Source organism: Lynx rufus, unplaced genomic scaffold (assembly GCF_022079265.1).
Source record: "Lynx rufus isolate CCGP_SWC_20201006 ecotype Redwood Valley unplaced genomic scaffold, mLynRuf1.p SCAF_2, whole genome shotgun sequence".
In the NCBI taxonomy this organism is placed as follows: Eukaryota; Metazoa; Chordata; class Mammalia; order Carnivora; family Felidae; genus Lynx; species Lynx rufus.
The window spans coordinates 179,674,397-179,686,477 of NW_025814834.1; the positions used below are offsets into that span (position 1 = coordinate 179,674,397).

Genomic DNA, 12,081 nt, shown 5'->3' on the forward strand with positions numbered 1-12,081 from the left:
ACATGTCCTTTGCCTCAGTTTCCTCATCCGTAAAATGATACGTATAGTACTTACATCTCAGAATCGGTATTAAGATTAAATGCGCTGTTGCAAGTAACGTGCTTCTAGAATAGCACCTGCTATGTGATAAATGCTTAATTAATGTTAGCGATTGCTAGTGTCCTCTTGCTTTGCCTCCAGTTCTTCCTGGAATGAAGTGGGGGTAAAAATCAAACCAACCGAGCAAGCGTCCCTCTGTTCCTCCTGCAAGTCTCTGGGCCCCTCCCTCGTTTAAGAGGTGCACTTGGCTTTGAGGCCCAAACCCCCAGACCACGTGGCCTGCTCTAATTTCCCAGGCCCTGATCCTTTCCTGGCTCCTAATGACGCAGCCGGTAATAGGATTGTGGCTTCCCTCTGGGGCAGACACACAGGCCATGGCCGTGGGGCTGGCGACTGGTGCTTAGCAACCCTGACCACCTGCCTGCTGAGCAGCCAGTGCCCCCGGCTGGGACGCCGAGCCCCCGGCTGGCCTCACGTGCATGGAATGGTGCTGTGCTTTGTGCCAGCAGACTGGGCTCACCATGGTGCCAGGCGCCGTCCTGGCACGAGGGAGGGATGTGTGCAAGCGGAACGGACTGCTCATCCTGTCTGTGCTATCTGTCACCGTGGGCTGCCTTCTCGGCTTCTTCCTGAGGACCCGTCGCCTATCACCACAGGTCAGCCACCCAGAGCTTCACCGGGTCCCCATCGAGGAGGGGTATGTGGGCCCGAGGGACCTGGGAATCACAGTCCCACGCCCCGACTCCCTGGTGACGTGACAGTGGGTGAGGCACTCTGCCTCTCTGGGTCCCAGTTTTCTCATCTGTAGCACGGGTGTGATAAAACACTGCAGGACTGGAGTGAGGTCCAATAAAATGGTGCAGGAAGTGGTTACAAATGGCATCACCAGGTGAGTGAGAGGCAAGGACATCTCCTTAGAAGAACCACAGGGCCAAGAGGCATGGGAACAGGAAGAATGAGGACGTGTAAGAATGCAAGGCAGGCATCAGAGAACACCTCTTACAGCAGCTCAGGTGAACAGAGAGCCAGGAAGCGTACGCCAGGCAGAAGTAACAGCAGGAGTGAGATGCAGGGCCATGAAAGATTTGGGCATGTATGGAGCAGGCTGTTCATGGCAGCTGGAACGTACACTATGAGGCAGGGGCTGGAGCTCAGGGGCCATCGGGCTTCTGGATCCCATCACCAAGCACAGGCCTGGGACAACTATGAGTAGTTTGGGGCAGGAGAGTGAAATGGTCAGATCTCAGCTTGGAGAGATCATTCTGGTGCTGAGTGCAAGCTGAGGCAGTGATACAGGCAGGGGACCAAATGAGAGGGTGGCTGCAGGGGTGAGACCTACAGCACGATGAACAGGGCGCTTGTGAGACCTGTTTCCAAAAGAGGAGCCCTCAGGATGTGGTGGCGGATTGGATGCAGGGCAGGAAATCAGGGCAGGCCCCCAGGTTTCCGGCCTGTGTGACGGCCTGAGCAAGGGCCCCTTTCCCTCTCGGCACCCATCTCCCACGGGACAGGGAAGGACACTCATACGGCATTAAAGAAAAGATTATTCTGATGCTTGTAACAGTAAGGGAGACTTTATTCAGGACTATTCAGGACCATGGAAATAGGAGAGAGAGATCAGGCTTAAGTCCGAACACAACAAAGACAGCTGAGGATTTAGAGCCAATGAGCATGGTAAGGGGCCAACAGATAGAAAATTGCTAAGAGGAAACATGGAGGGTGAAGGGATTCCTGCTAAATCAACTTAGCAGGATTCTTGCTGAACGTAAAGAGGGGGCATTCTCCCTAAACTGACTTGGCAGGATTTTTGCTATAACTGGGCTAGGCAGGCCGAAGACAAGGCTAAGGATGAGGCCTGGCCGGAAAAGGGCTTCAAGTAGCTCGTCTCGCGTTTGTGCAAGGAGTCTTTGCTGATGGGCTCTTGGAAGATCCCCTATTTCATAAATTTCCTCTTCCTGCAGCTCACGGATACCAGGTGTCAATACACCTGGGGCTCAAGGCATCAGATTTGGTCCCCCATGAAAAGGGAAACACCGCGTCCCTGAGAACTGAGCCCCTATTACAGCAGTAACACTGTTAAGCTACTCTCGGCTATTTAGGGAGAAGCATGGACTCTGGGAGCAGTGGTGGCTCCCAGACCCCGGACTCTGACTCTGCTAGTAAATGGCTGTGACAGGCAAAATGCTGTCTCCTTTCTGGGCTTCGTTTTCCTCATCTGGAGTGGGGGGCACTGTATGTCCACCGGGATTGTTTTGAGAATAAACAAGGATTCATACAGCATGTGGAAGAACGAATGAATTACAGCGGTGCTGAGTGGCTGGTCCTTCACTCCCCTCTCCCTTATCTACCTGTCCAAGTCCGACCTATGTCCAGGAACCATCTCATATTCCATATATTATAAAAGTTCTTCCAGACCTGCCTCACTCTGAACTAATACTCTGCTCCCACACTCATGCCACGCTCAGCCTTCTGCTGTCACCAGCTGCCAGCTGTCTTGCTTCGGAGCCCTTTGTGCAGGTGTCTATCCCTCCCATCAGAATTTAACTTGATGAATATCACATGGGCTTTCACGAGCCAAAATGTGAGTCTAGTTCAGTGCTTGTCACAGAGACAACCCTTGACTCTTTGCCAAATTAAACTGGCAATGGCACAAACAATCTGCAATCTACTTTCTTTAATTTCCCCGAGCAACAAAAAATATATTTCCTGCAGGAAGATTATTTTGTGAAAACAAATTGGAATGCTTCTCATTAAAAGCCAAGCTCCTCCGGGGCCTCCTTTGCCAAAGCGGCCTGCCCCATCTGCTTGGAAATGCAAATGTGTTCCGGTCTGGATTAACCTGCCAGATAAATTGAAGAAAGGATGTGAAGTCTTAGAACAATTATTTGGCAGGAATTGGCTTTCTCAGCATCTTACTTTGAAATCCAGGAGTTGTTTCTGTGATCTCTGCCAGTGACTCAGAAACTAAACCCTTATTTTGTAAGCTTATGCAACAGTCAAAAGTCATAAACAATTTGCACAATGGAAGAATGTCCTACTTGTGAAAAGAACTTAGAAAATCACAGATTTTCTCTTTGGAAATAGTATCTCATTAAAAAAATACAGATTATTTTGAGAGTTCCGGTGAAACCACGGTGAATTTACAATTGCATCCATCTTCCTTTCCTTCCTCGAATCCCACTAAAATTATAGTAATGGAATTGTTTAAAGAAATAAACTCCCAGGAGAATATGAAAGGAGAGAGTGGAGAAAAGAAGTCGAGCGAGTACAATAAATTAGGCAAGAAGGGAAGTGGATAGAGTTGAATGATTGCACTTAGTAGAAGCACAGAAAGCTAAAACCTGTGTCTGTAGAAGTAGATGCCACATCACTTTGGCTTAGAGGACTCTAGAAAGGTTCTGCACTTGAAAGTGCACAGAGCTGCAGGAGGCCACGTGAAGTATGGAGGTGAAATCAGGGGCATTGGTTGGAATTTTGTTAACCAGAGCAGTTAGGCCCCTAAGTCCCCTCCAGTTCATGTAATGGGGAGATTCCTTTCCACCCATCTCTACTGTCCTGCCTGTCCCAAAGAGCCAGAGAAGCTTGATTTAGGGATATCAGGCCCACCTGTGTGTGTTGGGAGAGGGGAGGTGATGAGGCACATGCGTCCCACCAATTAGCAGGATCCCCAAAGATTGCTGTCACCTGGGCTTAGACACACCCTCACCCCCTAGTTGGAGTTAGGAAGAGGCTTCTAACTGAAGCCTCAGAGAAAACATCTCCAAATTCTGCTCTCAAGGGGATTCCTCCCCATCCCATCCTATCCCCAATACAAAAGTCAGACTGTCACCTGTTACCTTCCTTTGAGGAGCCATCACTTGACAAGCTTCACTCATGCACACAGAAGTTTAGTGCCTCACACATATGAGCAGAAGCCAAGGTCAAAGCATCTAACAGAAAGAGACTAAACAGAAAAGAGGGTCTCTATGAAGCAGAGACAATGCAGGAAATAGAAAAAAACATTTAAATCTTTTCTTAAGTTTTTTGGACATGTGAGAGAAGATACCATGACTGTAAAACAGAACAGGATGCAAAAAGAAAGAACAATCTAAAAACACAAAAGACTTTTTGAAATTAAACATCTATGAACCAAGATAAAAATGTCAGTAGCTAGCATAAAGTTGCAGGGATCTCCCAGAACGTAAAACAAGAAGAGATGAAAATAAAAGAAAATATAAGGAAGTCAGAGGTGTCCAACATCCAACGCCCTAATAAGAGTTTTAGAGAGAGCTAGCAGAACATATGGAGAGAAAAATTTCACAGAGAATATAAGACATTTTCTCAGAAGCAAAAAATATGCACACCACTATGAATTTAAAAAAAAGAAGAAGAAAATCAGAAAATCTCGTCCTGTGGTACATCACCTCATGAAAATTACAGAAAACTGGAAATTGACAGATATTCCTTCAATGGATCTGAGGGAATAGAACAAGTCTCAGCTAAGGGATAGGAAGAATGGTTCCAAACATCATAAGCAACTCTAGAATCTAGAAGACAAGGGGGAGGGAAATTCTTTCAAACTAAGAATCTTATATTTGGCCAGACTACTATCGGACATAAGGGCACAATAAAGCATTTTTGTTCATGCTCATGGGACTCAGAAGTTTCTCTCCCATTCACCCTTATTTTTTAAAGACTTTCTGGCTCATTGGAAACCACAGTAGAACGGGACAAGGAGGCTTGATTTCTGGTCCTGCACAGTCACTGCTAAGTCCCCTCCCTCTCTTGGCTCAGCTGAACTAGATCTTTAAAACCGCTTTCTCAGCACCAAAATTCTATGAGTTGGGGCTTTTCAAAGTATCAGACTATTAACCAAGTGTTATGTTTAAAAAAAAAAAAATGGGTCCAAGTACAAAAATTTAACTTGGATGGTGCTTGAAAGTCCCTGTACCGGCCTCACCCACAACCTTACCCTCAGGAAGGTGGCCTCAAGCATGGTTTGCTAGAAATAGCAAAACAATTAAATTGAATTTAAAAACTTAAAAACAGGGGCGCCTGGGAGGCTCAGTCGGTTAAGCGTCCGACTTCGGCTCAGGTCATGATCTCGCGGTCCGTGAGTTCAAGCCCCGCGTCGGGCTCTGTGCTGACAGCTCAGAGCCTGGAGCCTGTTTCAGATTCTGTGTCTCCCTCTCTCTCTGACCCTCCCCTGTTCATGTTCTGTCTCTCTCTGTCTCAAAAATAAATAAACGTTAAAAAAAAAACTTAAAAACAGCACACTCAGTTAAATTTGAATTTCAAGTGAACAACAAAAATTATTTGTTGTTGGGGCGCCTGGGTGGCTCAGTTGGTTAAGGGTCCGACTTTGGCTCAGGTCATGATCTCACAGTTTGTGAGTTCCAGCCTGGAATCAGGTTCTGTGCTGACAGCTCAGAGCCCACTTTGGATCTTCTGTATCCCTCTCTCTGCCCCTCCCCTAGTAGCACACTCTCTCACTCACTCTCTTTCTCTCAAAAATAAATAAACATTTAAAAAAATTATTTGTTGTTCATACGAAATTCATATGAAATTCAACTGGGCTTAGTGACCCCTTCTACTTCAGCTGTCAGGTTCTGGACATGTGACTCTGGAGACAGCTGACGGGCGAGGAGACCTAATCCAAGGCCCCAAGGGTAGGCTAGACCCAGCGGCCTGTGAGGAAGCCAATGTAAGAACTCTGCCCGGTAGGGGCTCTTTATACTGGATGGTGTCCCACCAACCCGATTCTCTCTCCTTTGCCAGGAGGCTGGCAAGAACCCATGATGATGCCAGGATGGGTTGGGGGTGGGGAGGCACCGGAGAACGGGCCCAAGGCAGAAGAAGAAACTGACTCAAGAATGTCATGCTCTGTGGATGAGTCAGTCTCCCCATAAACTAGACTGAGAATTCCGTTGCAGGAACTGTGCCTAATTCATTCTGGGGTACCCAGCACGATGCTTGGCCATATGGGCTGAATGAACGTGTGAACAGTATATGGCCCTGTCCTCTTGGCACTTACCATCTGCTACATGAATTATACCATGAATGGGCAGATGAATGGTGCAGAGGTGGAGGAGAGCTGTCATTTACTGTGATTACTGAACATTTACTCTCATCCAGGCACTCTGCCAGGTACTTTATGTACCTCCTCTCATTTAAGCCTCCAAATGATCCTATGAAGTAGTTGTTACCCTTGTTACAGATGAGAAAAACTCAGAGAGATCGAGTAACTAGCTTAAGGCCACACAGCTAGTTACAGGGGGTCAAGATTAGAACCCAAGTCTGTTTGGCTCCAAAGCCAGTGCTTCCTCTGTGGACTCTGCTGTCCACGTGCTGGACAAGAGAGGGTGGGTGAATCAGGGCTTTGAACGTTGTAAAGAATGGAGCAGCTGTGAGGTCGGTACTGCCTGCTATAACCCCAGCTCTTCCTGCATTTTCAGGAAATTAGTTACTTCCAGTTTCCTGGAGAGCTCCTGATGAGGATGTTGAAGATGCTGATCCTGCCACTGGTGGTCTCCAGGTGAGGGAGGGGCAGGTGTTTGGCTGGGAGGCCAGGGCTGGGAGGGGAGAAGATTCTGTACAGATTCAGTAGGTGCCCTGCTCCTGCTGTGGGTGGCTGGCCTGAAAACTGTGATTGGGGGTCTTTATGGGCACTCGGGTGTGGCACGGGCTGCTGAAGCCTGGGTCGTTCAGTGGCACAAGTTATTTCAGTCCCATTCAATGGACTTTTTAGTGACTTAAAAAAGTGACTTGGTGTCATAGGACGTGACCTGGCTCCCAGGTAGCTCAGGGCCAGGGAGTTCAGGGATTGCTTCCCAGCAGAGGGGCTCTTTATGGTGAATGCAGCTGGGTGTGGGGAAAAGACAACTTTGGAGACACTCATGAGATAATATGCTGGCTCAGCTCTGCAACCTTGGACGGTTCCCAAACTCCTGTGAGCTTCAGTTCCCTCACCTATACAATGAGAATAATAGCACCTACTCCAAAGGGTTGTTGCAAGGACTGTACCAGACTATATACTTGCATGTGCTAGATGTTCGAAGGACTGGGTCACAGAGTGTGAGGAAGGGTGGTGGGAGCTGAAATTGGGGGGAGGTTCTTGCCCCGGCATGAAAGACCTTTTATGCCAGGCTTAAGAATTCAGACTTTACTCACTGGGGGAGGACCACTGGAAATCACTGGAGATCACCTGTCTCTACCAATGGCATGCTGTGTGGCCTTGAGCAAGCCCTTGACCCTCTCTGCGTCTCAGATTTCCCCACCTATAACAAGCTGGCTGCTCCAGGTGGTGTCTAAGAGCCCTTCATTGCTCTGAGGCTGTGGGTTTGGAATCCTCACCTCCCAGGACTTCTCTGCAGGGAGGGAGGTGCACACATCTCTGAGACCTGTATGTGTGTGTTGGAGGAGGGTAGTGGGCTCTGTCCCTTAGGGCAGGGTCATCGCTTCACAGCCTCCCTGCTGCTGAGCCCTGAGACATGAGCCAACTCCTCTCCCCTTTCTCTCTAGTGTGGGGAGGCACTCTCTACTCCCCGCAGGGGTGCTTTGTCAAGTACAGTTCGACTTCCTGCAGGCAGCACTTAGGTCTCTCAGGACTCAGCCTCCATCCCATCCAAGACTCTGCTGAAACGCAGCTTCCCTCCCTCCAGAAGCTTTCCCTGATTCCCCAACCCACTCTGCTTGTCATCTCCTCTCTATGCATCTTTTGAGTCATTCACTGGGTCAGTGAATCTGTCAAGGTCACCAGTAGCTTCCATGTTGCTAAATCCAAAGGACACTCTCAGTTCCTGCTCTGTGTGACCTCTCTCTCCACAGCAGTTGCTACACTCGATAGAGCAGCTGATCCCCCCCCCTTTCCCTCTTGAAATCCTCCTCTTGGTGCTCCCCTCCCCCCCGCCTCTGTGGTTGCCTGCTTTCTGCCCCTTTATCCTAGCTTCTCTTCCTCTACTCCACTCTGAATGTCGTCGCTTTCGAGACTTCTCTCGTCCATTCTCATGGCTTTGAGGTACGACCCAGAAGCCCAACACTCCAAGTACAGATTTCCCCCCCAGACCTCTCTTCTGAGCACCACACTTGAACTACCTATTTGACATCGCTCCTGGATGTTCAACAGGTGTCTCAAATTTAGTGTCACCAGCCTGAGATTTTACCCCACAAACCAGTTCCTTCTCCTGTTTTCTGCTTGTCATTACACGGCAGCTCCGTCCACCCAGCTATTCAAACCTCCTTGCTTATTCCCGTCCCATCCCCACCACCAGCCAGTCTGCCAGTGACTGCGTCTGGTTCTGCCTCCCAGTGCCAACCCAGCTTCACCCCCACCACACGGGTCCAGACTCCACAGTAACCTCACTGGCCTCCTGGCTTTGGTCCTTGCTCCCCTCCTACCCGTTCTCCACCCAGTGGTCAGAGTGACCTCCTGAAAAGCCATCTGGGCCATGCCATTCATTAACCCGAATGAACATGACATTCCATGGCATTTAGAACAAACTCTCCCGCCCTTACCCTGATCTCAGAGGCCCTGCCTGATCCTTCCCTGCCTGCACCCTACCTCATGCCAGGCCCCACTCACTCCAGTCCCATTGGCCTTTTAGACCAGACTGACCCTCCCCCACCTCAGGGTCTCCACACATGCTGTTCCTTCTGCCTCCAACACTTCATATCTCTTCCTCTTGATCTGTTTTTTTTTTAATATAACTTATTGTCAAGTTGGCTAACATACAGTGTATACAGTGTGCTCTTGGTTTTGGAGGTAGATTCCTGTGATTCAACGCTTAAATACAACACCCAGTGCTCATCCCAACAAGTGCCCTCCTCAAGGCCCATCACCCATTTCCCCCTCCTCTTCCTCTTCTTTAGATCTCCATGTCACTGTCACTGCCTTAGAAAGGCCCGCCCCACCCATCCCCCCTCACTACCACCTTCACTCTCCCTCACCACACCCTATTCCTTTCCCGGCACAGCCCTTACCATCCACTGTTGTCCTGTATGTATTCACTTGTTTGCTTGTTTCTTGATCTCCCACAGGGACTGTAAAGTCTGTAAAGGCAGAGACAGTAGTCTGCTGAGGTTCCACTCTGGACCTAGCCAAGTGCCTGGCACATAGTAGGTACTCCTTAATACTTGTCAAGTGAATCAGTGAAGGGATTCAACAATCAGGCATTGTGCTCTCTGGGCACTTGGCCCTGTCCTGGGTGCTGCACATACAGAGATCAGTGAGGGTCAGTCCCGGCGGAGCTCACAGGCTGTGAGGGAGAAAACAGACGGTTACATGACAGCTAGGTAAGTGTGTCAATGGAAGAAGCAGAGGACTCTTCTCTTTTCTCCTTTTCCCCTGGATTTATTATGATATAAGGTGCAGGAATCCTGTTAGGTGGCTTTACGGTCCTTTGCCATGACCGTCCTTTACTGTCCAGGTGTCACCGCATACTCAGAACAGAAATACCTCAAAGACAGAGGGTTTGCATGGACTTGGAGTCCCACAGACCTGGGCTCCCACCCTGGCGCTGTTGGTTTCTGGCTGTGTGATCTTGGGCAAGTCGTTTGACTTTTAAAAAGGCCTGGAGTCAGTCAGAGACCTGGGACCTAGACATGCTGCTACCACAAATTATCACATGATCTTAGGTAAGGCACCTTCACTCTGGGCCTCGGTTTACCCAGCTTACCTAGCAACTAAGGGCCTGCGCAGCTCTCCAAGTCCTGTCTCTCACTAGACAGAAGTGCTTTCTCTGGGCTGGGAATGGAATGCGGTATTAACTTGAGAAAAGCCAGTGTGTGTTCACACATTTCCTTTGTTTATTATACAGTTTGGGCTCGTGCAGAGCAACCGTGTCACTGAAAAATGGAAGTGCTTTCATATTCTCCTACTAAGGGAGAATCGAACCTTCTTAAGGGGGAAAAAATGACACATTTCCAAGCCCCAAACCCTCTGTCCTTGAACTCACCTTCCTTTAGCTTCAACTGTGATCCATCCATCCATCGGTCGCCCACAGTTCCCCGAGCGCTTGCTCCTGGCCACTTCAAGGCTGTGACCCCTGTCCTCCAGGAGCAGCCACTCCCGTGTTACCACTCAGGGCAGAGCAAAATCGCCAGAGCTGCCTCGACAGTTCAGAGGTCAGGGATTTTCTGCAGGGTAACCGCTCCAGGGCAGTGGGAGGATACACATTAAGGCACATTTGCTCCCAGGTCCGATAACCTGCAATTCTGGGTGCCAGGCCACCTCTTTTCCAGCAGAACCTGCCACCCCGTTCCTATGCCACGTCCCTGGGATCAGGCTGGTTACGTCAGTAGCCCCTAAGTGGGCCGCATGCTTTTCTGCCTCCATACCTTTGCTCCCGTTGTTCCTCCTTCCACGAATGCCCTCTTCTCTTCCCAATTAAAGCCTCACTCTGCGTGCAAGACCCAGCTCAAGGTGCCGCGTGCAGTTCTCCCAGCTCTTTATTTATTGATAACGATTGATGATGACCGGTCTCCACCGCAGGTGCTGCTCATAACCCTGGGTGTACTCAGTATTGTTAGTTCAATGAATTCACAGTCACAGCTGGCACACCGCATGACGGGGTACAGACCCCTTTTTTTGTACAGTAGTGAAACAGCATTCCTATCTGGATGAGCCACTCCTAGGCCAAGAATTCCCTCTGCCAAGGTCACCAGTCGCTGTGACCCCTCCATGGAGAAGGACCATGTGCATCACTGTGTTTTTATGTGAGATACTGGGAGGGGGTCGGGTTCATTGTCCCCCTTGTCAATGGTGGTGGTCAGTGTAACAGATTTTTGCAGGAGACAGAAAATGAATAGACGAGCAAAGAGGGATGATGAGGTATAAAGAAATATGGGTGGTAATGGTGGGCAGTTGACACAAAGGATGATAAGATCCTATGCCTGCCTTCAGGAGTCTCACCATCTGGAAAGGGGACAGTCACAGAAACACTTTGTTTTAGAGAAAGGACGCCCAACTCGAGCCAGCCTGGGTTGGAGCCCAGCTCAGTCAGTCTTCCCACAGTCTAGCATCTTCCAGCTCTTGGACATCTTGTCTCTAGAATCCACTCCAAACCAGCACCTGGCCTGAGCCCCCTCCTCAGACAAGCATGCCATAGTCCAGCTGAGTGCAACCTCCCCTTGGCCAGTTGTGGCTTCCTAATTTGCAGTGAGGGAGGGGAGCAAACAGTACTGGTAGGTGTGGCTGAGAATCTGCAGGAGACTCCAGGGGAAGAGCACTTACTGGACGTGTGACCCTAATCAAGTCCCAGCATCTGAGCCTTAGTGACCTTCCCTGTAAAATGGGGACAACACCCACCTCCCTCACAGGGTTATTCTCAGAATGAAATAAGATCATGTACTTGGAGCACCCAGCATAGCTCCTGATATATTACGAATGTAGCATGTTTTCTCTAACTTATTAAGGCTTCTCCAAGGCCCAGATGAGATGTTTCATGAACCTGTTTTGCACCCGTTTTGCTCTCAGCAGGCAACCCCTTTGGGTGACCTGTTCTTCCTTCGTGCTTTCACTTAGCACCTGTGGCTTACGTGTCACTCTCTCTGGAAAGTCTCTCTCGACTCAGGCACACCTGGGAACACTGATACAGACCTGCATGTAGGTCTGAGTCCTGCGCACCTGTGTTCATGGCAGCCTTCCCAGGCACGTGGACGAGGTGCCATGCACGTCCACATGGCACACACACGTCACCTGTGCCCAGAGCCATTCCCCGTGTGATGGGTGTCGAAGTCTCCTCATCCTCCATGAACCCTAGTGCTCACTACCTCTGGCTCTCCTCTGCCCTCGCATTCCTGCAACTAGTCAGGGGACAGCCTTCGTCAGTCTCCCATGCACACACATATCCCTGCTTCAAACAGTACACAAATTTAGCAATTTTCATTGACAGTTGGGAGCAAGATCACAGGTAAGGATTACACTGAGAAGTGTAAGCCCTTCAGCCATCTCGTGGTTCTCTCTCTCTCTCTCTCTCTGTACATTCGTTATCTATTACTATGGAACAAATTACCACAAACTTAGCCAATTAACACAACCCCCATTTATTATCTACCACTTTTGTG

At 49.3% G+C, this 12,081-nt stretch overlaps 1 protein-coding gene across 1 annotated transcript in view; it reads left to right on the plus strand.

The window, feature by feature from the left end:
- Window positions 1–560: 560 nt before the first annotated feature.
- The window catches only part of SLC1A7 (solute carrier family 1 member 7), a 44,226-nt gene continuing 32,705 nt past the window's right edge, over window positions 561–12,081 (plus strand). The window contains exons 1-2 of the mRNA XM_047082352.1: window positions 561–695; window positions 6,474–6,553. Coding sequence (XP_046938308.1) covers window positions 561–695; window positions 6,474–6,553 — 215 coding nt within the window. The remainder of the gene's footprint in view (window positions 696–6,473; window positions 6,554–12,081) is intronic.